The 27,798-nt window shown below is 39.5% G+C and overlaps 1 protein-coding gene across 2 annotated transcripts in view; it reads left to right on the plus strand.

Annotated features, from left to right (window-relative positions):
• The window catches only part of ST8SIA4 (ST8 alpha-N-acetyl-neuraminide alpha-2,8-sialyltransferase 4), a 129,962-nt gene that overhangs the window by 24,807 nt on the left and 77,357 nt on the right, over positions 1-27,798 (plus strand). For both annotated transcript variants that reach the window (XM_020794409.3, XM_078386284.1), the window contains exon 3: positions 13,698-13,955. In XM_020794409.3, the coding sequence (XP_020650068.1) occupies positions 13,698-13,955 (258 nt within the window). The remainder of the gene's footprint in view (positions 1-13,697; positions 13,956-27,798) is intronic.

Consider the following 27,798-nt stretch of genomic DNA (forward strand, 5'->3'; position numbering starts at 1 on the left):
AGTCTGTGGAAGTCTTGCATTGAAATGGAACAGGAGCTCAGCTTTTCAGAATTAGGGAAACTTTTACAGAACAAAACTGCTTGTTTGCAGGCTGCAGGAGTTTTTCATGCTGGGAAGCAGTTATAGTGGGGCTAGTTGTTAAGGTTTATTAACACCTGGCCTTGGCCAGTTCGATTTGGTTCCCCTGGTGCCCTTAACTGCTGAAATGGGAACTACTGAGACTACAGTGGTGCCCTGCTTAACGATTACCCCATTTAATGACAAAATCGGTAAGCGAGGGCAGGGCGCGAAAACGGAGCGGGCGGCCATTTTTTCTTCCGGTGGCCATTTTGGAACCACCGATCAGCTGTTTTTAGAACATCGCAATGCAAAGATCGGTAAGCGAAACGCTTACTGATCATCGCAATGCAATGTTTTGCCATTCAAAACGTCACAATGCGATTGCATTAGCGATCGCAAAAATGCGTCGCTATGCAGATTCTTCGTTAAACGGTGCGCTCGTTAAGCGAGGCACCACTGTATTTTGCCCATTGGAATGCGTTGAGCAGTTTTCAATGTGCTTCAATGGGCTTTTTGCTTTCACTTGCCAACGATTTCGTTCTGCAGTGATTTCGCTGGAACGGATTAATGTCGTCAAGTGAGGCACCACTGTATTCCCAGACTGGAATGAACTCCTGGGTCAGCAATTCTTTCCCACTGTGGAATGGGAAGGAACATGGCCTCTAACGCTGTAGATAGGTACTGGGAACCTGTGTACCTGCACACGAAACTAAGATTCAGGAACACTGCATTTTTCTTATTGTCAGCTTGAAAGTGAATGGGCTTACTCCTAGATACACTGCTCCTGAAATGCAGAAGCCTGGCTGCTGTCTTCCTGTTACTAAAGACAAATTCTCATCCCTGGCTGTATCTTCCAAGGATATGTGTAGTCATGATGGGTTTTCTGGAAATGGTAGACAATAAGTTAGTGGTGTGGAAGACTAACTGCACCATTTAGTGAGTGAAACAAGTGCGTCAGAGGCAAGATGTTGGGGATTCAGAATGTCAGTCCTGCAGTGATTCCTTGATGCCCTCGTACTTGTTGGAGGATACTCTCCTGTTGCCAGAGAAAGACTGACCTCCCAGCTCAGTTGGTTTTACATGGCATCTTGTTCTTTGTCTCAGGCAAAGGGTCAGCTCTGATGGTGTGTATAGTGGGATGATGGGACTCATGCAGTAAACATGAGCATCATTACAACTAAACTACTAGCAGTACTTGAGGAACAATGTTTGCCATACTTCTTGAGAAGCTTTCGTAAATATCTTCTCTTAAACAACTTACAGAGAAGAAGGAGACAATATATTTTATGATTTTGGATCAATATTCTACCTTCTTCAAAAACCTGTACCGTCCATTATTAAGGATTTCTGTTATATAAGGACGTCAGTCTTTTCCCCCCAAAAATCATTGCTTATAAAGAATCAGATCCTTACTCTTTATGAAACTGAATTCTCAGTGTAGAATGTGGTCTGCCTATTTATTTGTTTTGTTTTATTTTTATTGCTTATATGCCACCTTTCTCCCCATAGGGGAATCAAGCGGCTCACAACAGATAAAACTATAAAAAACACACACAATCTTAAAATACTATATAAATATCATATTAAAAGACAGTTAAACCTATATTAAGATTGAAAACCAAGATAACTTTAAAACACTTAAAAATCTGTGCATTAAAAACCAGCACTTTAATGTCTAGTGGAATAGAGTAAGTTTAACTATATTGTTTTCAGCATTCTTACTTCCTGTATTTAAGGCAACAACAAAAAGGAGGAAGATTTTAACACCATTAGGCTAATTAACATGTGCAAAATGGCATTAAAAGAAATCAGCAGGAAGCTTTTGGCAGGGGGGCTATTGGAAGTCTTAGCCTGTGAGTGATCCCAGTAATTTTTCAAGCAGCCAGTAGTGAGTTTGATAATTTTAATATTCCTGATGGATTTTAAAAAACAAACAAACAGAGAATCATATCATGGTAAATACTTTGCTAAGAAATGATTCTAAGTATTCCTCTTTTCAGATAACAAGTAAATTTTCCTACTGTTTTGACTTTCTGAGTCATCTTCTGCTTTCGTTTGTGCATGACTAAAACCACAGGGGTCATGGCACCTAACTGCTATAGCAGAGGGGTTTTCCATTTTCTTCTCTGACAAAAAAGCAAGAGGACTTCATAAATGAAAGGAGTTTGACTCACATTTCACTTAAAAGTCCCACTCTGTATGCTCTGGACATTGGTCCTATGTTATCAAATTGTTTATGAGCTGCTTCTTGTTACTTGTTGATAAAATTGATTCAGTTTTAGGTACATTTATAATTTGCTGGTAGAGGATTTTTCTGTTTTGTGTTTCATAATTTGAACTGCCTCGGGAAGTCTTGGATTCCCAGTGTGGTGTAGTGGATTGAGTGATGGACTAGGACGCTGGAGAACAGGGTTTGAATCCCCACTTGGTCGTTGAAACTTTCTGTGGGAGTGGAACTGGTAAACCACTTCTTAAACATCTCACACCTTGAAAGTGCAAGTCTGTTCCAACTTGATAGCACTGAACACACACACACACACACACACACACACACACACACACACACACAGAGAGAGAGAGAGAGAGAGAGAGAGAGAGAGAGAGAGAGAGAGAGAGAGAGAGTCTTACCTGAAAGGCAGCTAAGAAATGTATTAAAGAAAAATGTGTACAGTATTTAAAAAAAGTATCTGTGTCAGTGGGGCAGAATAAAGCAACAGTATGAAGAGGATCTTTACAATCTGTTCACACAGCCTAGAATCATGAGCATCCAAAGTAATTTCAAAAATATCAAGTGTTGTTAAGCAACACCTGGGCTTTGATACCTCTAGTTATATTGATTTGTAAAGCTCCATGTACATGGAGGCACTATGTGTGACCTGCCTCATACAATTTTTAATCTAGTGCATTATTACAGTTACTGACTGGCAGTAACGTTGTAACTTGGTCTTATCACAATTAATATAAGCATAATACACGTTTCTTCATGCAGATTTTTTTATAAAAATCTGCCCATGGTCTATTGTGACATCTGATCTAAGTACAGTACGTACTTTGTTTCTTTCTCAGTTGTAATAAAAGACAACATTCAAAAGCAAGAATAAAAAGTAGTATTCACTAATATTCCTGTTTGTTCAGCTTCATGTCATTTATATTATTCACAGTCCCCTTTGTACTTCATAATACGAGCTATTTTAAGTAATGAAGATGCTTCATACTCTATGTTTAAAATTGCCATAAATGTGAAAAGTTTAGTATTACATTTAGATTTGCCTTTGCTATTATAAAGAAAAGTCCATTTTTGGCTTGCATATTGTCTTGCTGAACCTGGTGCTGGTTCTGTATGGCAACATTAAAAAAAGAAGCAAAGAACAGGCATTGCCTTATGACTCTGGCTTGTTGGATGAGAGACAAGCCAGAGTGCTGTGCTGATCAATCCAGTGGACAAGCTAAGGTCCTTGATTTAGCTGCTCTCATTTGCAATGCCCTAGCATGCTGCCTTATTCCTCTAAGTTAGAGTTGTTAAAAAATGTTGTGTATTGTTGCATGAATATATGCTCAACATCACTAATAATAACAGTATGATAGATAATAGCATTACAGTATCTGAAGACCCACTGCTAACGGTGCAATATATGTGCAGTTTTTCTTGTCTTCAATGGGAAATGGCTTCTCCATTAGAAAACTGTCAGCTTCTGTGAGATTCTTCCTGCATGAGAGTGGAAAGGCTAGGATCATTTTTCTTGCCAGCAGAAGCAATTGCAAATAAACTTAGTGCAAACAAAACAAACAAAAAATAAGGTTTTTGCCCAAAACTCGCTCCCCTATTTTTTTCCCCCCAAAAAAAGTCCTGAAATGTGAAAACTGCACAGAAACTCTCATAATCCCAGTGGGAAGGGGGAAATATAAATTTGTCATTCTCATCAGGTACATGAAAAAAGCAAAAATCTACATTCCTACCTAACATATATTCTTAACATTTCTGACATTGCAATCCCTGAGGGAAGGCAGTATCCGTTTAAAAACTGTACTCTTATGAACAGGACTTGCTCTCTTTACAGTGGTTCAAAGTGCACAGTGAAACATGAGTTTTGCAAATTTCTTCATTTAAGACAGTTTTTCTTCAATCCATATATACTAATAACAAACTTAGTTCTCTGAATGTGGCCAAAACATGGCCAGAACAGTATTGTCATACCCAAGCAGCCTTGGAAAAAGCAAGGCATACAGGTTACAAAACAGAGCAAAAGAAAGCCATTTAGAAAAGAAATTCCAAGCCACACATTGAATGTAGAGAATGGTCAGTGGCTTTGAACCATTCACAGATTTTTTTGGGGGGGGGGAACAAAAACATGTGAAGGAGAGGAATGGAACAGAACATTCTCGAAATGAGCATAGCCTGCTACCTGGAACTCTGAATGGGGCACTTCATACTGCAGTATCTTGTACTTTCAGAAATTTGAAAGCCATTGGATAGTGTTGTCTACTGCCCCAAAATTTACTTATTTATTGGAAACAAAATATCTGGCAGTTTAAGGGATGCACAATATTATTGGCAGCACTAGGCATTGTCATACTCCCTGCTGCAGTGGATGTTTCTTCAAGTAGTTTCTTTTATAGGGTGCTTTCAGATGTGGTGCTCCATTATAGGGTGCTTCTTACCATATACAGTGGTGGCCCGCTTGAGAACAATAATGTGTTCCAGCAAAATCGCTGTACAGCGAAATTGTCGTCAAGCAGAAAAAACCCATTGGAATGCATTGAAAACAGGTCAATGCGTTACAATGGGGGAAATACCTGCTCATCCAATGAAGATCCTCCATAGGGCGGCCATTTTGCTATGCCTGTGTAGCGAAAATAGGTCCAGAAAACAGCGGGGAGCCATTTTGCGAACCACCGATCAGCTGTGTTTAATCGTCATCTAGCGAACAATTGGTTCGCGAAGCAGGGCCCCAAATCATCATGAAGCGGGAAAAAAACATTGAAACCATTGTTTTGCGATCACTATTGTTAAGCGATTTCATCCTCAAGCGGGGTCATCGTCAAGCGGGGCACCACTGTATTTGCTCTGTCCCATTAAAACAATGTTAAAGGGGCAGTTTCTCTCTCTCTCTCTCTCTCTCTCTCTCTCTCTTTGGAGAAAAAGGTAGAATACTGCACATTGGTTTTTTGACTGGTAGAACTGTGAGCCCCCTATCTGGCATTCTCTTGACATAAGCAACAAACTGCAACATCCCACATTAGTTTTTTTTTTAATGCAAAGGTACAAAACCTTTATATTGATCTATTCATTTTACATAATTTATATGTAGTGCAGAATTTGGACACTGTCATTGGGGAACATTAATAAATAAAGACAAACTATTTTAAAGATAATGATGTCAGGTGTTCTCTCTTTCAGACATCATAAACAAGGTGTTTGCCAAAATGCAGGCAGTCCCAGTTTCCGTTATTCAGCAGTAGGAATGGCTGAAGAAATATTCTCTCACTGTTGCAGCTGTTACAGCATCATGAACTTGGGAAGTAACAACTCATCAGTGGTCATTTGAATGAACGACCCATAGCTTTTCATTTTAGCATTTTTCTGCCTTCTACCTTGCACTGCTCATGACATCTGGTGATACCATTCAAATGCCTTGGTGCGGCTGGTCGCATGACAGCTTTGGGGAGAAGTAGCTAGCAGCAGTTACTAGGCTGTAATTGTATGCTGGTACACTTTCCCATATGAAATGCTGTACCTTGTGCTTATTCTGTGGCTTTTGTTGAACATAATTATGGGATAGACATGGCTACTGTTTTTTGGCTTGGGGATCAAATCCTAACCTGAGAGGAGTATTGTGGGGTGTATTCCAGCAGTATGGGGGGGGGGATAAAAGGGCAAAGCAAAGTAGGAGGACCAATGTATACATTTTACTAGTTTGCCCCAGCATAACAGCTCTTGGGAATCCAAAACTCTTCTATTCTGATCTGCAAACTGGAGGTCATTTCAGTCCAATGAAAGGATTCCCAGGGCTGCAAGCGGAGCTGGTTTCAGTGCCAATCATTCTCCAGCTTTAAGTAGGCTGTCGTCTACAAGAATCCTTGCAGCCAGTGTGGCAATTTTCCTGGGCTGGGTTAGACCCATGATTGGAAGAATTTTCTCCCCTGCTGTAAGATCATGGTCATGTGTGGGAAATCGTTACCCCTTGTTTATAAGCAATACTCTTGGATAGTGGAAGTAGACTACATCTAAATGATAAGACTTGTTGTACATATTGTATAATTAATAATACGTATTAAGACCCAATTAAGATGATTTACAGAAGCTGAAAAGTGTTGAGTTCAAATAGTACGGGAGTTGCATGTTTGTAATTTGTTTGGTTGAAGTGATTTTCCTTGTTCGAAAAATTATCATTGTGGCAGTTTCAAAAGGGAAGGCATTGTTTACTAAGATGCCTCATAATATAACTAAAATAACGTTGTAATACTGGCCATTTGTTTCTTTAGGTAATCAATAATTCTTAGGAGAATCAAAACATAAATCTTCTATTTTCATTCCTCACAATACAGTAAATTAATTACGACAATGGAATATGGGAGTTTTGCAAAGAGCATGGTTCATAAAGCAGTCGTCGGGGCCCATTTGTTTTCTTGACAACCTTAGCAATCTGTACTTAACTAGGTCACATGCCAGTTTCTTCTGGTTATTGAAAATAAGGGAAACGTCCATCTATTTCTCCCCCTAAGTATCAAAGCAGATGTTTTTAGATTTGCAGTCAGTTTAAATTGGAAGATAAAGTGCAACAGTACAAAACCAATGTCAGCACAACTGCTTTAATATAGCCACCAAGTGCCATATTTGTGTGAGTTTCAGGGCAGAACATTCTCACCCTGCTTGTGTAGCTCTACACACATAGAAAGAAAGGTTATACAAAGTCTCCCCAGCTCCCAGGAAAGCTTGGGGATGGAAATTTAACTTGAAACACAGGTGACTGTTTGATATAGGTGAGGATGAATGTCTGTGATGGCTACCTCAGCCTACCTCTTGGAACTCTGGTATTTTTCTCTGTGTTGATATTTCCTGTCAGTTCCATTTGTGTAGACACTTCCAAAATGAAGGAAATCATTTCTCTTTATGTCTGTGGATCTCGTTGCCACTACAGTGGTGCCTCGCTTAGCGATTGCCTCGTTTAACGATGTATTTGCTTAGCGATGAGGTTTCTGGAGCGATTTTGCGCTCTGTTTAGCGATGTTCCCTATGGGGAAAATTCGCATAGCGATGTTTGGGACCTTGCCTCGCTTAGCGATGACAGTTTTATGTCTCCTGTTTCGCTTAGCGATGTTCCGTTTTCGCTATTTTTAAAGTGTCTTAAAAGGTTCAAAATGGTTTTAAATGCTTGGAATCATTAGAGCACCTTTTAAAACGTGTGCATACTTAATTTGGCTTTGTTCTGACTCTTCGTTAATTTTTGGTGAATTTCTTTTCCCCCATTGAAATGCATTGAACCCGATTTTGACAGCTGTCAAAGCTGCAGTTCAATGTTTTCCAATGGGGGGAAAATTCACCAAAAATGAACGAAGACTCAGAACAAAGCCAAATTAAGTTTGCACACGTTTTAGAAGGTGCTCTAATGAATCCAAGCATTTAAAACAGTTTCTGAGTCTTCGTTAATTTTTGGTGAATTCCCCCCCATTGGAAACCATTGAACTGCAGGTTTGACAGCTGTCAAAATCGGGTTCAGTGCATTTCAATGGGGAAAAAATTCACCAAAAATTAACGAAGGGTCAGAACAAAGCCAAATTAAGTTTGCACACATTTTAGGAGGTGCTCTAACGAATCCATACATTTAAAACAGGTTTCAAACATTTTAAGACACTTTAAAAATAGCGAAAACGGACCTGTTAAAAGCTATTTTTAAAGTGTCTTAAAATGCAGGAATACAAATCAAAGGATATCTGCCAGGTGATATCCTATTGATGATAAGTAAGTAAGTGAACCAATAAATTACTGTCCTAGTAACTCTGAAATCACCCTTTTAAGGCAGGCCAACAGAATCGCTATTATTGTAATATGTTAGGTGATAAACTAAAAACAAAACATAATCCTGCACATTTCTCAAAAGTACTTGTATATTTTTAGCTGGAGTGACATTTGCACTGTGAGGGCTTTCCAGCTCTCATTTCTATCCCATATGGTACAGCACTTCCCAGGGTTAAAATATCTGAAAGCCATCGACTTCTGTATGTCTCTCCATGACTGAATAATTTGCCTCTGCTTGCAGAGCAGAAAGGGCTGTGGTCTGTTTGCACTTTGAAGTACAGAAGGCAGAGATGGGTTTTTCTTTGAAACTTATCTTTGATTCTGCATAAAACCTCTGAGATATACCGATAAGCTACATTTCTTCCTCCAGAAAGCTGCAAAAAACCCAAGACTTCTGTACCCTTTATAGCAATGAATCAGAGACATGTTGCAATGACAGGAGAAGCCTGTAAGCTTGTTAGAGTTGATGGGAGGTGCTGTGTCTCATAGGGGAAAGGTCTGCTTCATTATGCAGAAGATTCCAGGTTTATCTCCCAGTGTCACCAGATTGAACTGTAAAATACATGTTTGGGGAAGATTTGAGAGAGATGTTTGGGTGTTTATTAAATGTCAGTTGTGCTTCCCCATACCAACTGAAGCAAGTGGTATTAAAAAAACCCAGCAATCAGTCCGTATAACAGGATAAGCAATAACATAATCAAATGGCATGGGAATCAGTGAAAGAGCAAGTAAGAAGTCAAGTGGTGGCAGTGAATAATTCAAATACAGATTGAAACAGAGAACAGCAGAGCTGCTGAGAGTCAGTATGCTCATTACTGAGAAAAGAAGGAACCATGTTTTGACTTGGTATATAAGGCAGCTTTCTCATGAGAAGAGAAGAATCCTTGGAAAAGACCTTGATGTTAGGAAAGTGTGAAGGCAAGAGGAGAAGGGTACGACAGAGGACGAGATGGTTGGACAGTGTCATTGAAGCAACCAATATGAATTTGACCCAACTCCGGGAGGCAGTGGAAGACAGGAGGGCTTGGCGTGCTCTGGTCCATGGGGTCACGAAGAGTCGGACACGACTGAACAACTAAACAAAGATAAGGTAGCTTACTGTGGTCCTGAAGGCATCACTGGTTTAATGGTTGCAGGAAATAGGAACAGAGACAGGGATTTATATCATCATTTTCCCAGAAAACACTTGGGTGACATTGAGGTAGTGATGCTCTCAGCTTCATTTTGCTTCACAGGGCCATTTTGAGGATAAAATGACAATGGTAAACATTCCCTCAAGTCAAGATGCGAAAGAGATGCCTCAATGTGGGAAACTTTTGCATGTACATACAGTATTTCATACACAAAGTCCCATGTCCCAACCTTGCTATTTGCAGATATGCATCATGAGAAAGGCCTGTTCATGTCTGGTGAACAGGCATCAGTTAGTGAACAAACCATAAACTTAGGCCAGTATATATCCCTTTGTTTCATTTTCATGTATTTTGCCAACACTTAGTGGATGCCTTCATGTACTAACCTGCTAAATGTAGAGGAAGATGGAGGGAGTTTGGGGAGGAAGGGGAATAAAAGATGGAAAGGTGGGGAAGAGAAGGAAAGAATGGAGAGTCATGTACAGATGCAACACCATACTCGTTTGCCAAGCTACAAAGGGGCGAGGTCTTTTATGAAGTTCTCAGAGAAGCAGAGGGAGAGATCTGGTTTTGCAAAATTAAGCCCAGTTGTACAAGTAATGCTTTAATGGAAATTGTGCACAGTGACAATTACTGCGGCTTTGTTGCATGGAATTTTAAGGAGTAGAAGCACTGGAAAGGCTAACAGCCAGCTCCTCTCTGTGCTTGCTCTGTGTAAGGATATATGCTTTGCTTCTCACAGGGGAAGTAGATGAGGTTTATGCAGAGACAGTTTGTGCAGATAACAGACCTTAGTGAGAAAAAAAACACCTGCTTTTTGTCTCACTTGCCATTGGAGTGATGGGTATTTTAAATTACCCCATTAAGATGTCATGCTGAGACAATGTTGAAATCAGCTACACTATGAATAATTTAGGAAGTACCGTTTGCATCTGTAGAAGGAGGTGCTAGAGAATAAAACTTATTTGGGCCTCTGGTATTGTCTGTGACTGGTTTAGCCCCATTGTTTGCCCTGCCTAGTCCCTGAGATGATATAGCCTTCAGTGGAAAAAAAGGTAGTGCTGGGATAGACCATATTCAGCCAGAATGACCAAATGGCTGACCTGCAGTTTCTTATGTTTCTACACCTCTGTTGTCATTTGGTACATTGTCCTCTCTTCAGCTCTTTCCTGCCATTAAATCAGTTGTATTTTTCCTCTTGAATTACTTTTTGTCCAATATTCTTATATTTTGCCCCTGTGGGCATTTTGGACCTGAAAGGTTTTTAAATCTATCTCTGTAAGATTACATTATGGATTTTTTTTTTTAAAAAAAGGTATTTTTCAGGAGTGAAAAGACATGGGAAGAGAATCATTGCCTTTCTTTGTTATCATTTGCCAGAGATTCTAGGCATTGGGTTTTAATATTTCCTGTTGTGGTTTGTTCCTGTGTCTTTCATAAACACTCAGGTCTTCTTTGCTCTGACACTCCTTGAAATATACATCCAAATCCAATACCAGACAGAAAATATTTTTCTTTCCATACTAGTGACATTTAAATTTCAATACATAATGTTTTAAAAATCATTTGGCAAAATACTGTTACATAAGATCAGGTGTCAGATATATTTAATTTAAACTAAAGGAAAACTTATCACCCCGTTTTAGGTTCCAAGGCTCCCTTTCGTTCTGGGGAAGCCTTTGGGAGCCTCAGAACTGGGGACAGGGGAGCCTTTAATAGTTAAAAAAATGCCAGTGGATTGCCGTTGCCTAAAAATTTCCAGTATGGAGACGACCATGTTGTGCTAGCTAACCATGTAGTTGCTAAAGATGTGGAGCCTCTTTTAAGAAAAAGAAAAGAGATGACACCTCTAATTCAGCACACACATGGCTGAACACAATTGGAACTGAACCCTGTAAGAGCTAAGTTCTTAGCCTTGATAGGTAGTTCTTAATTCTTTTATTTCTTCCCCATTTGATTTGTTTTGTCTGCATCTATTTCAATCCCGAATATGAGAAAGTTTGCAATTGTTGGTAAATTCCTGTTTCAAAGAATCCCCATAATAGATGAAATAAAGTGCTCATCTCTCTTTGATGTGTGCAGGGCCTTCCTGGGAGAAGTCAGTACTTTTCTCTTTATGAGCATGCTACTACATGCTCTATGGTTAGGTGCATGGGAAGATAGATAGATGTCTGTCTGTCTGTCTGTCTGTCTGTCTGTCTGTCTGTCTGTCTGTCTGTCTGTCTGTCTGTCTGTCTGAAATCTCCAAAGCAAACTGTGAATGGAATAGCACTCTCCCACGTGCTATTCATCACTCGGCTCCTCATTTCTCCTTCAATTGCACTGTCTTGACTACTGCAACTAGTACCCATGAACAGTTGTGTCTTCCATGAATTTTGTCTAATCTCTTTCTAAAACCATCTAGAGGTAGTTTATGCACTCTGCGAGCTTCTTAAACTGCAATTTATGAACTCAAATACAGTGGTGCCTCACACAACGATGTTAATTGGTTCCAAAAAAATCAACGTTGTGTGAAACATCGTTCTGTGAAACACCATTTCTCATAGGAATGCATTGAAAACCGGTTAATCCATTCCAATTGGAACGGATTGCCATCGCTGAGTGAAAATCCCCATAGGAAAGATCGCTGTGTGAAACAATGTTTCCTTCATTGGAATGTATTGAAGCCGACTCAATACATTCCAATGGCTTTGCGAAGTCCTTTTTCGCTGCTGTAAAAGTGTCTTACAATGTTTGGAAGCTGTTTTAAATGATTGCAATAGTTAGTCCACCTCCTGAAACCTATGCAAACTGATTTTGGTGTTGTTCTGACACTTCGTTAATTTATGATGATTTTTTGTTTTTTCCATTGGAAACCATTAGGGAGACCATCCAATGGTTTCCAATGGAGAAAATTCAAAAAATCATCATAAATTAACGAAGTGTCAGAACAACACCAAAATCAGTTTGCATAGGTTTCAGGAGGTGGACTAACCATTGCAATCATTGTAAGACACTTTTACAGGAGCGAAAAGGGAGATCGTTGTGTGAAAATCCCCCATAGGAAACATCGCTGTGTGAGGTAGCAAATTTGACAGAAAAAGGCATCGTTGTGTGAATTCATTGTTGTGTGAGGCACTCGTTGTGCGAGGCACCACTGTAGAAGGTTGACATACTTTTAGAAATCCTATTGTGGATTTTATTGCCGCTCTGTTGGCAGAGTTGGGCATTTCTCAGGACAGCTAGCATTTTCCCTAGATTCACTTGTGATCTCCTTCATGGGGTAAGTGTCTTTTTTTCTTACCCCAAAGCAATATTTTAAATTGGGTTGGACAGATCAATGCAAAATATAAACAGAAATGTGGATAAAAGCAGGTAGGTGATGTGGACATAGATTTACCCGTTCCTAGTGTTGCAATTTTACTGAATAAGAAGAGAACAGAATATAAAACTATAATTTAGTACGTTCTATAAACATGGCCTGTTAAACTCAGTGGGAAGGTGCTACTGATTTGTACAGGTTCTTTATTGTACTGTATTTTCTGCAACTATGAGCAGAACAAACATTTTGATGCACGGCTACATGAGTGACACTTATTACTCCTAAGATACGATTGGATCTGATTCTTGCTCTGTAACTGTTGATCACCATATTGAACTTCTAGAAAAAGAAAGAAAAGAAATCCATAAAAATGGATCAATGGGAGCCAAACCTCTGGAGACCAAACTTCAAAATATTAAAATCAAGCTGTAGTCTTTAAATCTCAGGTTTGCAACTTGCAGTCTTGTCATTGTTTTGTGAAACCCACAAACGAACCATTTTTATAATTGGAATTCTGCTGCTGCTGCTACTGATGGTGATTTTAAAGGTGTGTTGTTATCTTATGAGGAAAAAAGTGTAGTTGCAGTGTGAGGGCTAATATTATTGCAGTGTGAGCCAAACATTATTTGATGATCGAACAGATGTGTGAAAGTCCACATGGAAAATGAATTTAGATTCAGAGTTGGGGAGCTGTAGCCCAAACTTTTCAGAGATTTGTTTAGAAAAATCATTTGAATGAGCAATCAAGAACCATTTGGAAGAACCATTTGGAAGAACTTGATTGAATGAGCAATCAGGGGGTTCCTAGGCTTACATGCTTCACTCTTGTCTCACGTATATGATGATTTCTTCCCAGTTTGAGTATACCATTTCACTTTATCCAAATGATTAAATAATGGTTTGTACTTGCCTTGGAAATCAGAATCAGGCTGCGTTTTAGTGTTGCATCTCAGACACCTTGCAATTTCAGTCTTTGTACCTGCCTAGTTTTGCTACGAGCAGCAGGCTACTCTGCTTTGCCAAGACTGTGCATCTTTGAGCACCAGTGGTAGGAGAATGGGATGTTATTGTACACCTGTGATTGTTGGTATGGGAACAGAATGATGGGCTGGAGGCCTTTTGATCTGACCTGACATGGTAGCTCTTATGTAGGTACTATAAGTTGACATCCTTGTTTGAAACACAGGAAGAACATTCTTCGCTTCTTGGATGCAGAAAGAGACATCTCGGTGGTCAAAAGCAGCTTCAAGCCAGGTGATGTCATCCACTATGTGCTAGACAGACGCCGCACGCTAAACATTTCTCAGGATTTACACCGCCTCCTTCCTGAAGTGTCACCAATGAAGAACCGTCGGTTTAAGACATGTGCTGTTGTAGGAAATTCTGGCATCCTTTTGGACAGTGGGTGTGGAAAAGAGATTGACAACCACGAGTTTGTTATAAGGTGAGCATTCCTTTTTTGCTAGACAGATTGTCCATTATTTCAAGAATGATGAACACAAATACTTTAATGTGGAACGGATGATGGCTTGGAACTGCTGAGTAATATCTTTCCCTACGTGGTGCCCAAAATTAAATATATTTCAATATTGAAAAAAGGGGGCTATTTATATATTGTGAATGAGAAATTGCACTGCTGGAGACTGAATAGAAATTTGTAACATTATTTTGTAGAATCTGGGTTTGCTCTTTATTGCAGGACAAAAGCACTTTTCCAATAGAAAGCTGGTTCTGCAAAGTGAAAATGTTTTAATTTCCCCCTTTTCACCAGTAGTCATAGCAGAAAATCACCACCTTTACTTATTATATATGCACTGTATGGGGTAAAGTTTATGTGAAATGCATTAGGGATTAGCTAGACAGTTGCTATTAAGGGAATTGGAATCACGCATCTAAATGCTTGGTGCTGCACAGAAAATGTGATTGGACTGCATGCACAGATGTATTCACATATATTAGTTTCAGTAATTAGTTTACTTGTCCAGAATAAAATGTTATGTGTTGTCAAAGGCCAGCAAGAAATTAAAAGGAGTTGCAGGCACTGTTTAATAGGTTGCCATTGTCTGAATGTAAAACAAGTTTTAGTTGAAAATACAGGGCATTGGGTGCCATCCAGAACCATTAAAATCAATCAGAGTCTTGCCATTGACTTTAGTGGGGCATGTCCACTGTGTTTTCGTTAAATAGCAGTCCTCCAGGTTTGTGCATATTAATGAAAAGAGTGGATGTGATCCTTCTAAAGTTTATCACCTTTAAGTCACACCTTTCCCCCCATAGGATCTATTCAATTCAACTACAGAAAACTGCCCTGAAAGTCAAACAAAGTGATATATTTGCCACATTTTTGCAGAGGTACTCCCTGAAGTGGTAAAGGTACTCCCTGAAGCACTTGTCATGGCATGTAATTTTCCTTACTTGTGTATCTTTGCATTTTGTGTGTATGTTGTCATTGATCCATGGAAGACAAACACAACCTTAGTTTGCTAGTTTAGCTGCTCAGGCAGGTCATTGAGGAAATCTCATTGTGGGAAAGAAAATAGGTCAATTCTAGAGATTATACATTCCGTTTAAAGTCCACTTTAACGCTCTGCAGTCCACATTTAAGTCTAGAACTTTGGTACATAATGAGTGAAAGAATCTGATAATAATTTCTAATGCTTACTGTTTCTATATTGTTTTGCACCTGATTACAGCCATTGTTAGGGATGTGGAGGTGCTGCGGGTTAAACCGCAAAAGCCTCTGGGCTGCAAGGTTGAAAAATCAGCAGTTCGAATCAACGCGAGGGAGTTAGCTTCTGTCGCTTGTCCCAGCTCCTGCCAACCTAACAGTTTGAAAGCATTTAAGAAAGCGAGTAGAGAAATAGGTACCACCTCGGTGGGAAGGTAACGGCGTTCTGTGTCTAGTCGTGCTGGCCACGTGACCACACAAACTGATTCCATGGCTTGGAAACAGGGATGAGCACCGCCCCCCTAGAGTCGGACATGACTGGACAAATTGTCACGGGGAACCTTTACCTTACATCCATTGTTTGTCTAATTTGTAGCTGTTTCAGTACCATTAAAAACATTTTGAAAGGGGTTCTCCATTGAGTGAATTTAGCCACAATGGGTGATGTAATGCATACTTCTAACAACATCACAATGTCACACAGAGTCAGATTTAGTTGTTTGTGGATATCACAGTGATGCTCGTAGTGTAGTCTTTGTCCTTTCTTACTGCTCTACAATGAAGGTTTTATCATGCAGAAGAACTGTATGGAAAGATTTTTGCAGTACTCATGATCCTGCCTTTGTGGGAGGTACACATGATTAGTTGGTAGAACATGTTAATAGGAGTGTGCATTTGAACGTCCATCTGAATTTGCACTCCACAGAACATGATATAATATGTTTGGAAGACTTCCATGTTTTGATATATATATCCACCAACCTGTCCTTCATCCGCACTACGTTGCTTTTGTTGGAATGTTCATTTAGATAATCATTTGAGTGTCCATCATTATATTCATTTTGTTAGTTATGTTTGGATGATTGTGGAAGCATTAGTTGAATTGCCTCAGCGCACCACTTCCAGGTTCTATGGGGCTACTCGTTTACTTAGATATCTATTGATGGGCCTTGAAAACACAAATTTCCCCCCAAAATTTATGAAATTCTTATTCACAGTTATATGACAACACGAGCAATTATAATAACAAGAAGTTACCATTTTGTGCACCAAGATCTTGACAACAGCACTAATACAAAAGTTGCTTGTAGCAATTGCAAAGTTCAAGTGTCCTTTTGAATTCAAATTCAGACAAAAATCCAAGATATCTTCCTTAGCTGGGTTGGGTATCCATAACATGGAAGTATCAGCTCCACATGCAGCGTATTCAAAACCCGAGAATAAAATATCAATTCAGTTGCATAAGCATGAATTCACTATGGATTCAACACAAACATACCTATAACTGGCAACAGCAGTTCTAGCCTCTTTCTGATTCTGATCTCTTCCTCACAGCATTCCTCTTGCTCTTTCTTCGTCCCATGCCTTTGCTTTCAGACTCATAACTGTCCATATCCTCTAACCAGGATGGTTAGATGGGCCAGAAAAGATTCCTGGGAGCTTTATTCCATAAAGGAAATTTTGCTGAGCTGTTTGATAAGTGCATTCCGAGTTAAGTGTACAGAGATATAAGATCATACTTCAAAATATGTGCTATATTTCTTTCCTTATCTAAAAAAGCTATTGGTTAAGGAATCTTCAAATGATAACATTGCAGTCTGCAGAGCATGGATTATTATTTATGCAATGTAGTAAGATGGTATTTTCTTGCTTGCTCTGAAGAAATAGTCACCATCTTTGGTTTCAAGCAACACATTTAATTTATATAGACATTTTTGATATTTGGGCTAAAAAATCAGGAATAAAAAGTTAGAATATAGTTATTTTTCCATATATATATGGAGTGGTAACTGAAAAATGCATTTGTTCGTCTATCTACTCCTCGTATGTTCTTTCACAAGGATATAGATTCCTAGCATATAGATTTTATTGCTGTAGGGCTTTTGAAGACTAGATCTTTTATTAGCAACATCACCTGTTCTCTTAACACCTGCTCTCCTAACTTAATGTTAGCTCTCAAATTGCTCTGTTTGTTCATGGAATGTCTGGTGGAGGGGAGGTATTCCCATTTTATCACAGACCAGTACAGACACATCAATACCAGACAGACTCCAGGATCCATTTATTGTGTATTATTCACCCAGTTGCATGTTTTTGGAGTGGAGAGATACATGTTGTATCTTAGAAACTGGATCCAGGAAGCTGTGTTTGGAAGTCATATTTGAACATTTTAAAACACTGTCACTTTTGAGACTCTGGATACACAAGAGCTGTGCTCAGTGAATTGGGTTGATATATTGGGGAGCTAGTGGAGTAATCCTAGTTTTTACAGCAATGAACGTATCAGAGCAAAAGCAATATATAGTATAGGATATTCAGGCATACATTTTCTCAAGTCTTTGAAATAATGAATGTTGGTTTATTAAAAAATAAACCAAATTTTAAGCTCTTCAATGCTAAGGCATGGTAAACATAGCACAAAAATCATTTCCCCCCCAGAAATTGTAAGGAATGAGCATTTCTTTGTGGGAGAGGAGCTGCGTTCTTATTATTTGAAAAGCCCCTCAACCAGTCACATTTTTAGATAATAAAAAAAAAGAAATCTAGCACAATATTTTGAGGTATGATTCCGGATCTCAGTGCACTTCACTCTGAATACTCAGTGTAAAGTAACATAAAAATACCCTTAAGCTGCCTGTTCCTAGTTCCTTCTCTGGAAGCACGTTGAATTGTAAAAAGATGAGAAAATGCCCTGGTACATTTTGTGTTCTGAAAGTGGTGTGGTACCACTTAGTCATTCCTCTGCTTTTCTGTACAGATTTAGGGCAGAAATAGACATTCTAGATGGCCTGTCAGAACTGAAAGCACATTAGAGGTGGAGAAATATGACTGAAGCAATCTTTTGTGTTTGAGAATCAGATTTCAAGTGAATTCTGTCCTGAGGTTTTTAAACCCAAGCATGAAACAAGCAAAATTGTTTAATGTGCACATTCCATGTGGTGAGAAAAGCACCTTCTGTGACAATCACACAAAATCAGCTCCTAAGAATTTTCCTCTTTTAATTACAGGCTATCCATAATTTTTCTTCCTGCTATCAGTAAAGAACTGACTTGATAGTTAAACTCCAGTATTTGCTGTTCATTGATCTATATAAGTCAGAAACTTAACTGGTCTTCTTGATGAATATGGCAAGGTACCTTTGGTCCTCTTTGGGAGAAAGATGGTATTTAAATAAATTTAAAAAACACACGAGTTGATGGGCTAGATTGGAAACAGTACATTTTATGTATGCGTTTTGGCTACTAAACCTGGGATGGCCGTTATGGATGAATCTGGGATACCTGCAAGCATATGAACCAAACTTTAGGACTGTGAATGAGCCTCATTTAGTAGTATGGAATTGACTAAGTAATGCATGTTGGCTTAGGACGAAATGACATGTAATACCTAAATCATGTGTTGGTTCCCAGACCAGAAGGTGGATCTGTAGTTTTTGTTTTAATGATCAGGAGCAGGGATTGAGGACTCAAGTTGTGGGATGCGTGTCAAGTTGAACTTAAGTCGCTCCAACAACTTGATTGTTTCTCCCCCCCCCACTGACTCGGACTCAAGTTGCTTTTAATAAGAACTTGCACCTAGGGCTTGGGACTCAGGACTTCCGATTCAGACTCAAAGACTTGGGCTTAGACTTGAGACTCAGACCCAAAGACTTTGCCAATATCCCTGATGAGGAGCTTTCGGTCTTTAGAAGATCCTGATATGCAAGAGATCAGAGATCTAGGAAGAGGCACTCCTGTGATTCCTGGTTGCAGTGGTGCCTCGCTAGACAATGATAATCCGTTCCACTGAAATCGCTGTTTAGCTAAATCATTGACTAGCGAAAAGCATTTCCCCATTGGAATGCATTGAAACCTGTTTAATGTGTTCCAATGGGGAAGAATCCTCGTTGTCTAGTGAAGATTGGCCATAGGAAAGCTGCTTTGCGAACCGCTGATCAGCTGTTTAAATCGCTGTCTTGTGAAGCTTAGGTCCCGAAAACACCTCTTTTGCGAGCGCGGAGGGAGCTGTCAAAATTATCGTCTAGCGAAAATCGGTTTGCGAAGCAGGGACCAAACATTGTCCAGCGAAATTCCCCCATAGGAATCACTGTTTTGCGAATTGCTATAGCGAAAAAACGGTCATGCGGGGTAACTGTCTAGCGAGGCACCACTGTATACTTAAATTCATTGTTTATATAGTACTGTAATGGTAAGTGTATTGTTTGAAATGGGTGGATGGTCCATATGTGATGGGAAGGAGTTTGTGAGAAAGTTAGTAAGAATGGTTGGCTGGGAAGGAAACTGAGGGAGTTGTGTATTCGTTAAGGGAGCAGTCTGGGGAGAGATCTGTCTAGGTTCTGTTTCAGTAGTCTGAGAGCAGTCTGGGAGAGGATTGAGCAGGAGAGAGGTAATAGAGAGAATGAAGAATTGTACTGAATAAATTTAACATCTAGGAATAAACAACATTATTTTGACTGTTATTTTAATAGAACTATAGTCTGTTCAAGCTGAGTGGTGCTGTGTTCAGTCCCTGTAGGCTGGCTATACGAAGGGGGTTATTAGGGATAAGAGGGAAGGGCAAATACACACATATAGGAGGAGCTAAAGGTTGGCAGCAACGAAAGAGGAACTAAGTGAGAATTATTAAAGAAAACACATTTGTTCTTGTGCTTATTTAAAGAGACCTAAATACTCAAGGGACAGTGCAAATGGAGTTTTGACCTGAGTATATGATAAAAGAATATACACATATAAACTTTATTGTTTCTGGCCATAGACCTTTACAATATTGTTTCTACTGTAGCATATAAAATCCAAATAAAGCAAGTAATCACCTTAAAACCATTAAAACCATTAATTACCTTAAAACCAATAAAACCCAGTCTAAAAATATTGTCATAATGTAAAACGTCAATCCACTAGATACAGCATTTATGTGGCATTATGATCCCTGACAAATCGAAGCCTCAGCTTCTTAGCTACTAGTGCAAATTGTGCTACAGCATATGTAATGTACAACTGTGCATCAGCAAGCAAACCTACTACTGTTTCAGTGGTATTACAGTTAAAATACATCTGAATGATGGGTGACAGAAATCTTTCTCTAGGATTTTTATAGAGAGGACAGAACAGTAGGTAATGAGTTAGATCCTCAATTTGGTTGCAGCCGAAGACACATTTTCGTTCCTCGACTGGGATTCCTTTATATCTCCCTTCGAGGTATGCTGAGGCCATCTGTCCAAATCTAAGTTCTGTGAAAGCTCTGCGAATCTGGGGAAAAGTCAATGATTCAAAATATTTTGGTTTTGCATGATTCACCTGAAGTTGAGGATACCAGGTAGAAAAACGGGACCCAACAATAGCTGCCCTATCCTGGCTAGCATCAAGATCAAAGATCCAGTTCCTAAGGTCGCGAGAGCTTAAACTAAGGAACTTTTCCATCAAAAGGTTATAGACCTTTAATTTTTGGTGACATTGTTGTGCCCATCCACCAGAATTTAGTTGTTCTAACCAGCAGCACTTTGTCAGGGAGGAGTCCTCCAAACTGTTCAGTCTGTGCCAATATCTAAGATAAGCCAGATCAATTCTAGCGGCAATTGAAGGTAGGCCTAACTCAGCTCTGAGGTGAGCTGAGGGAGTTCCTGGGGGGAGACCCAGTATCAGCCTCATAAATTTGTTCTGCAGGATTTCTAGTTTGGGCTTGGCTGCCTCTCCCCATAGTTCTGTCCCATAGAGCATCTGTGCTGTAACTTTAATAACGAACACCTTGAGAACGGGATTTACCAACTGGCCTCCTCTGCTGTAGAAAAATCTTTTTAATTGCCCTATTGATCTGGTACTCAGTAAGATTGTAGCATTTAAATGCTGTCTCCAGGAGAGTTTCTCAGAAAATTGAATGCCCAAGTATTTAGATAAAAGAATATGACACTCCCAAACTGCAGCAGTGTTTTATAGCAAGAAGAGAAGTTGTTCTTGAGGAATCTCTATGTGATTTATAATCACAACACTGGATTCTTCTGCTCCAACATGATACCGCTTTGAGGAGAAGAAAGGTATTGATTGTGTTTGTCTAAGTATCTGGCTGCAGAGCCAGAGGTTAGGAGTTCGATTCCACACTGTGCATCCTTGACTCAATGATCCATAGGGTACCTTCCAGCTCTGCTGTTCCAAGATTGTTGCTGTTGTTAATTTATTCATTGTGATTCAGAATTACACCGAGCTGCAAGAAATTCAGAGAGCCAGAGTACGACATGGCTTGTGGGCTGTATCACAACTATTACCTACTTTGTCAAAACGAAAGTAGCAGCTGCTGGTCAGAAAGGGTTACTTAATTGTATAGTGTTCTGACTCCCACGTAGGGATGGAACAAATGTGTTAGCTACCATTTCTCTCACATATTCAACATTTTTCAGCCTCAAGTTTTTTCCATCTCAAGTATAAAGACATTTCTGAAATGAGATTCTATCCCATCTCCACCCAGTAAATGCAATTAGACATAGCTATTCTGAGTATGGATAGAACTGTGCTGTACCTGCTGGACATAAATAAGAAAGAATAAAAAAGAGGCATCCCTAATTCAGCAAACCCGGCTGCTCTTCAGAGTTGTGCCATAGATGGCACTCAAGGCCATAGATGGAGACATTTGTTCCTCCTGGATTTCAGTTAATGTAATCTCAAATTCATTGCATCCTGAAAATGAAGAAATGTGTGGTTTTTACTATATTTCTTGTAGAAACCTGAAACAAAATTCTCACTGATGCCCAATCTCAATCCCAGAAATACCTGGAATTTCTTCTGCAGCCAGTCATACCCAAAAGCTCTAAACAACTTTCCATTTCTAATTTTTCTATATCGTAATATTAACATTGATTTCTCAGATTCAGGCTAGTGATCTTATGTCCACATTGATATTATTTGTATATGCCAAGGTTATTGCTGCGTCAGTCAGGCCCCCACACGGACCACTTAGCAGCACCACCCAGACTTCCTTAGTGTGGGCAGATTTCGGGGGTGGTGGTGGAAATACGCTAACTGCAGACATCTTTCTGCCTGGTACTCCTCACAAAACGTTGAGCCACTCAGACTGCTCATTGTTTTATGCAGTTACCGAAAAAAATTCACAAGATCGAGTGTAGACTGCCAATGACATAATACCCATAAAATACAGCGGTGCCGCACTAGACGATTACCTCGCAAAATGGTTTATTCGCTAGACGATGAGTTTTTGCGATTGCTATAGAGCTTCGCAAAACGGTGTTTCCTATTGGCGATTCTTGCTGGATGATTTTTCAGTCTGCTTCGCAAGATGGTTTTTTGGGGGACCATTTTCCGCAAGACAGCGATTTTGACAGCTGATCCGCGCTTCGCAAAACAGTTTTCCTATGAGTGATTTTTGCAAAACGACAACAGTTTTTCCCCGTTGGAATGCATTAAATAGATTTCAAAGCATTCCAATGGGGAACTGCATTTCGCAAGGTGATGTTTTCGCAAAACAGCGATTTTCGTGGAATGAATTAACATCGTCTTGCGGGGCACCACTGCATGAGGAATCCAATAGGCTATCAAGGCAAGGCCTTTAGTACTAATCAGTTGTCTTTTCCCAAAATAATATTATTTTATTAAAGAGATTGCAAAAAGTTTTTAAAAATCCAACAATTTCAAATGAGAACTTTTAAAAAATCCAAAAGCAATTTTAAAAATCGTGAAGCAAATACACATTCAAAAGATCTTGAGGCAAAAGCAATTTCAGTTCCCATAGGAACTAACCATTTTGAGCCCAAGTGCCTAAACTGGGGGGAAAACACCAGCAGATGGCAGGTGGCAGTGGGAGGGGGAATCCTAGGCATGGAGGTGCCTCCAGACCTCAATCCCGATTCGTCTCCCATTGTGCCCAGCCCCTCGCCAGAGACAGCTGTTCCCGATCCTGGGCCACCAGCTGTTGGGGCACTAACACTGCAGCTGCAGCCGCCTTCTCAGATTTGGCTACTGGAGGTAGCGATCCGGCGACTTATGGCTCGCGTGCCCACAGAGAAGGCTGTGCATGCCAGCTGTGGCACGGATGCCATAAGTTCACCATTGCTGCCATAGGAAATAAGAAAGTTAACTATGTTAAACTAATACCTGCATTCAAGCAGAAATTCAACATGTTTTCAAAGCATGTACAAACATATAAATTATGTAGCAGGTGAGCAGAACATTCTCCTAAGAAGAGACTAGGCTAAACTAAGCAAACACTTTTTTTTTCATGTTTATACCCAACATTCCACTTTCTAGATCTTTTGAGGGAATTCATTAATCAGGCCTCAAGTTTTCCTGAATCTTCTCGAAGATTAGTGCAACTTCTCTAATGTAACTTCACTCTCTCCTTTCCCCTTCATTTCAGCTTAAATTGGTTCTGCTAAGTAGCTCCTACCAGGCCTGTGTTTTTGTCCTTGAAAATTCCTTCTCAAGCAGACAAGACACAAATGGCAAAACCTTCTACTTAAAAGGCACATAACCCCCTATCCCCAGCCTAGTTCCTAAATCTTATATGCATGTTCATTTTCCTCTGGATTAGCTGTCCGATCAAGAGACTAGAAAATAGGAGGATGGTTTCAGTTGCCCTTTGAAAATACAGCCTTTTTTACTTATACCTGGAAGCAGCAGACCAGCTGGGGGTAGGGGGTTATGTGCCTGTTAAGTAGAACAGGAAAAACACCTAGGAGATATCTACTGTAAACCGTAACTCATACTTCAGTTTCTCTTATAGACTTCAGAGCAGTTGTAGTTATACAGATCTGGAAGGATGAATAAAATTGTATTGTGCAGTATTATTTTGGCCACCTGCTATTCGAATGGAAAACTAGATTTTTGAAGCTGCGATGCAAAGGTCATGCAAGTCTCGAAAGGCTCTTTATATGTGAAAATGGAAAAAGTCACTCCTAATAAAAGAAAACAAATAGATGTTGTTGTGTCTCCAGATGAAATGGGATCTTGCAGGTGGCCTTTTTTTTGCATTGAAGCGTCCTTCTCAAAACTTGATGCCATATAGAAATATTGGACTACAGCTGTATTCATCCTTAGCCTACATTAGGTTGTGCAAAAACACATTTGCTTCATCCTCACATTGTGAGGACATGAAGCCACATCCTGTTCCTTTCCTCACCGTGTGAGACAACAAGATGTGTTGTGATAAGATCAGAGAATAGGAACTTTTTTTACAGATTAAGCACACATATGCAAATAATGTTTAATGCAAATAACAATTCAGTGTACACTGTGCAAGATCATTCCTGCTGCTGCTTTATTACATGGAGGAGTGTTTTTTTTTTTTTTTTTTTTTTTTTGAAACAGAAATCTGGGGTTGAGTGTTTTAACAATTAGCTGCTGTACTTGCTCCATGGCATATGCATGTGTACTTCTTGAAGATAAGAGACACTCATTTTGCACAAATTATGGACACCTTGAGGAAAAAAAACCAATTCCTGCTCATGATTAAATGAAGTCTAAGACATCTGTTTCCCTGATAGTACAACTGCTTTCAAGGGATTTAAACTGAATGACCAAAAAAAGTTTGTTCCAAACTGGTTTAGTTATCCTCAAGCCCATATTTCTTTAAAAATTGAGGGGGGGGGGAATAAAGTTTTCTCTCTGCTGGGTGAGTTTGGAAGGGTTGAGGTAATTTTTTTTAACATTTTAGTATTTTGGTTTTTTTGCAGAAATTTTGCAGGAACAGGTTTGCTTTTTGTTCTTTTAGATTTTTGCAAAAAAAAAAAAGCCTTAGCATTTCACATGAAAACTTAGTGGGCTTTTTGGGTGCAAGCTTTAATGCAAAATGTGAAAAATGCAGATTTCTGCTATTACTCCTGCTGATGGAAAAAAGGTTCTGGTCTTTTCACTTTTGTGCAAAAGTGAAAAATCCTATAGAGGATTGCTTTTTAAACAAAGTGTTTTGATGTCTTGTGACATCCTTTTTCACCAAGGATGATGAAGTTTGTGAATGTTAAAGACATATTACTTATTTCCCCTAGAGTATGAGAATTTTTTACAGCTTTAAACGGGCTTTCAGTCTTGACAAGAGACCTGATGGCAGATCAGGTGAAACAGTCACTTCCAGGAGATGTAAATTTTTATGGCAAACTTTTAATGCATGGGTCAGACGAAGTTCTGTTTTCGTCTGAAATTTGCATAAAAAGCCTTCTGCTTAATTTTTTATGACATTATCAAGTTTGATGTGCCTTTTCTACAAAAGAAATAATCTGAGATCCGTGCAACTAGGAACTCACAAAGTTAGTTCTTGTTTAATTATTCCCTTTTGGGCCTTTTTCTATTTCTTTTCCTCCAAATAATCTATTGACACATGCTGAAACCACTGCTGGCATTTTAGCAAAACACATGTTTCTCAGATGTCTCTAAGAACTTAAAAGGATGAAATTCCTTTCCTGATGGAAAGTCCAAATTTCTTTCCACACAGAATGAGAAACATCATATTTATGGTTAAATATTTCCTGCTTGATAGAGTGCAGTCTTTTACATGTTAGATAAATGTCCTGAAAATATGTGTGCATCATTCTGCTATTTTGGGGAGGGGACTTAACAGCTGATTGTTTTTCATTAACACAAGAACCAACCTAGATTTAATTCATCATGCAGGAACCTGACAATTGTGTGGTTGACAGCGAAATGGGAAGAAAACATTTTGTTTCAAAATCCAACTTAGCAGCAGGATCACTATTTGTACATCATTACAAATAAGATATTCACAGAACACTGGTAAGATTGACAGCACTCAGCTCTTCCTTTGTCCTCCTCCCTTTTCTTCTTTATAGCAATTTTTTGGTATCTCAAACTGATTGCTTTTTTAAACTGTCTGTTTCAGAAAATAGAACAGAACAGTGTTTTCCTGGGTTTTATTTTTCCCTCCATTGGTAAATACATGAAAACATTACATTTCCATTTGCAGCTAGCCTTTTTCATTCTTAACTTTGTCAGAAAAAGCAGGATAAAATAAAAAGATCTATTTGTGTGGCATCAAAACTTGAAAAACCACAGAACAAAACAGACCTCTTGATTAGAATCATCGTAATTTCCTTGTTCAGTCAAAATTGAAATGTCTGCAAAATAACAGTTGCGAACTCTTGAGTTACCACTTCTGCAATTACAAAAATAACTTTGCTGTGTTCCCTGCACTTCCTCATCCAAGTCATTAATAAAAATATTGAAGAGCACCGGGGCCAGGACTGAGCCTTGGGGTACCCAACTTGTTACCTCCTCCCAGTTAAAGAAGGACCCATTACTCATCACCCTCTAAGTATGATTCTGTAGCCAATTGTGTATCCACCTGACACATGATCTATCCAGCCCACACCTAGTTAGCATGTTAATTTGGATATCATGGGGCACTTTGTCAAAAGCTTTGCTGAAGTCAAGATATACTACGTCTACAGCATTCCCTCTGTCTATCAGGGAGATGACCTGATCAAAAAACAAGATCAAGTTAGTTTGGCAGGAACTTGACAAATCCATGTTGGCTTCTTGTTATTACTGCATTGTTTTCTAGGTGCTTGCACAATGACCCCTTTACGATCTGTTCCAGAATTGTGCCTGGGGATTGATGTCAGGCTGACTGGCCTGTAGTTCCAAGGTTCCTCTTTTTTTTTGCCCTTTTTGAAGATAAGGACAACATTAGCCCTCCCCCAATCCTCTGGCACCTACCCCGTTTCCCATGATTTCAAGAAAATAATGGATAATGGTTCTGAGAGTTCTTCAGCCAGTTCCTTCAGTACTCTCAGATGCAGTTCATCCAGCCTTGGAGAGTTGAACTTGTTCAAGGTGGTAAGGTATTCCTTGACGGTTGTTTATCTATCTCCAGCTGCAAACCTGTTCCCCCACTTGCACATCCAATTTGTTTGGAAGTTCATTGTCTGTCTTATGGGGAAAAGACTGAACTAAAATAGGAATTCAGCAGCTCTGCCTTTTCTTTGTCCTCTGTTATCATTTTCCATCTCCATTGTGGAACTTTCCATTTTCTGTGCATGGCTTTTTTAGTTTTTAGGTCCTCCTTGAGCTTTTTGTGAAGCCACACTTCCCTTTTTTTGCCACCAGCCCCCTTTTTTCTTGTTGGAATTGTTTGTAGCTGTGCCTTTAGAATTTTCTTTCTTTAGAAGCTCCCACACTTTGTGGGCTCCCTTTCTTGTTAGGAACTCCTGCCATGGGACCTTAGTTACCTTTGTTCTGAGATTATTAAAATCGGCTTTTTTTTAAAATCCAGCAGATGTGTGTGGCTACACTCTGCTTTGAAATAAAAAATTCTAGAAGGACATGGTCACTCTCACCTAGAGTTCCTCTTGCTGCCACTTCCCCCACCAAGTCTTCTTTGTTGATCAGAATCAAGTCAAGGATAGCAAATCCTCTAGTTTCTTTCTCCACATTTTGTAGGAGAAAACAATTGGTAAATTGTGACGTGTATTGTTTGTCTTACAGCCTTTGTCAGAACTTTGTTGGTGGTTTGGGGCATTGAAGTTGGATCCAGCTGGCATGAGGGTGGCAATCTGTAGCCTGGCCTAGCTCGGAGGGCCCATTGACCTGGCCCTGCCCTCAGGGAGTCATGGAGTGGCATATCCCTGTGTGGTCTCCAGAGGATTGCCACTTTTGGTGGAACC

Source organism: Pogona vitticeps, chromosome 2 (genome assembly GCF_051106095.1).
Source record: "Pogona vitticeps strain Pit_001003342236 chromosome 2, PviZW2.1, whole genome shotgun sequence".
Lineage (NCBI taxonomy): Eukaryota > Metazoa > Chordata > Lepidosauria > Squamata > Agamidae > Pogona > Pogona vitticeps.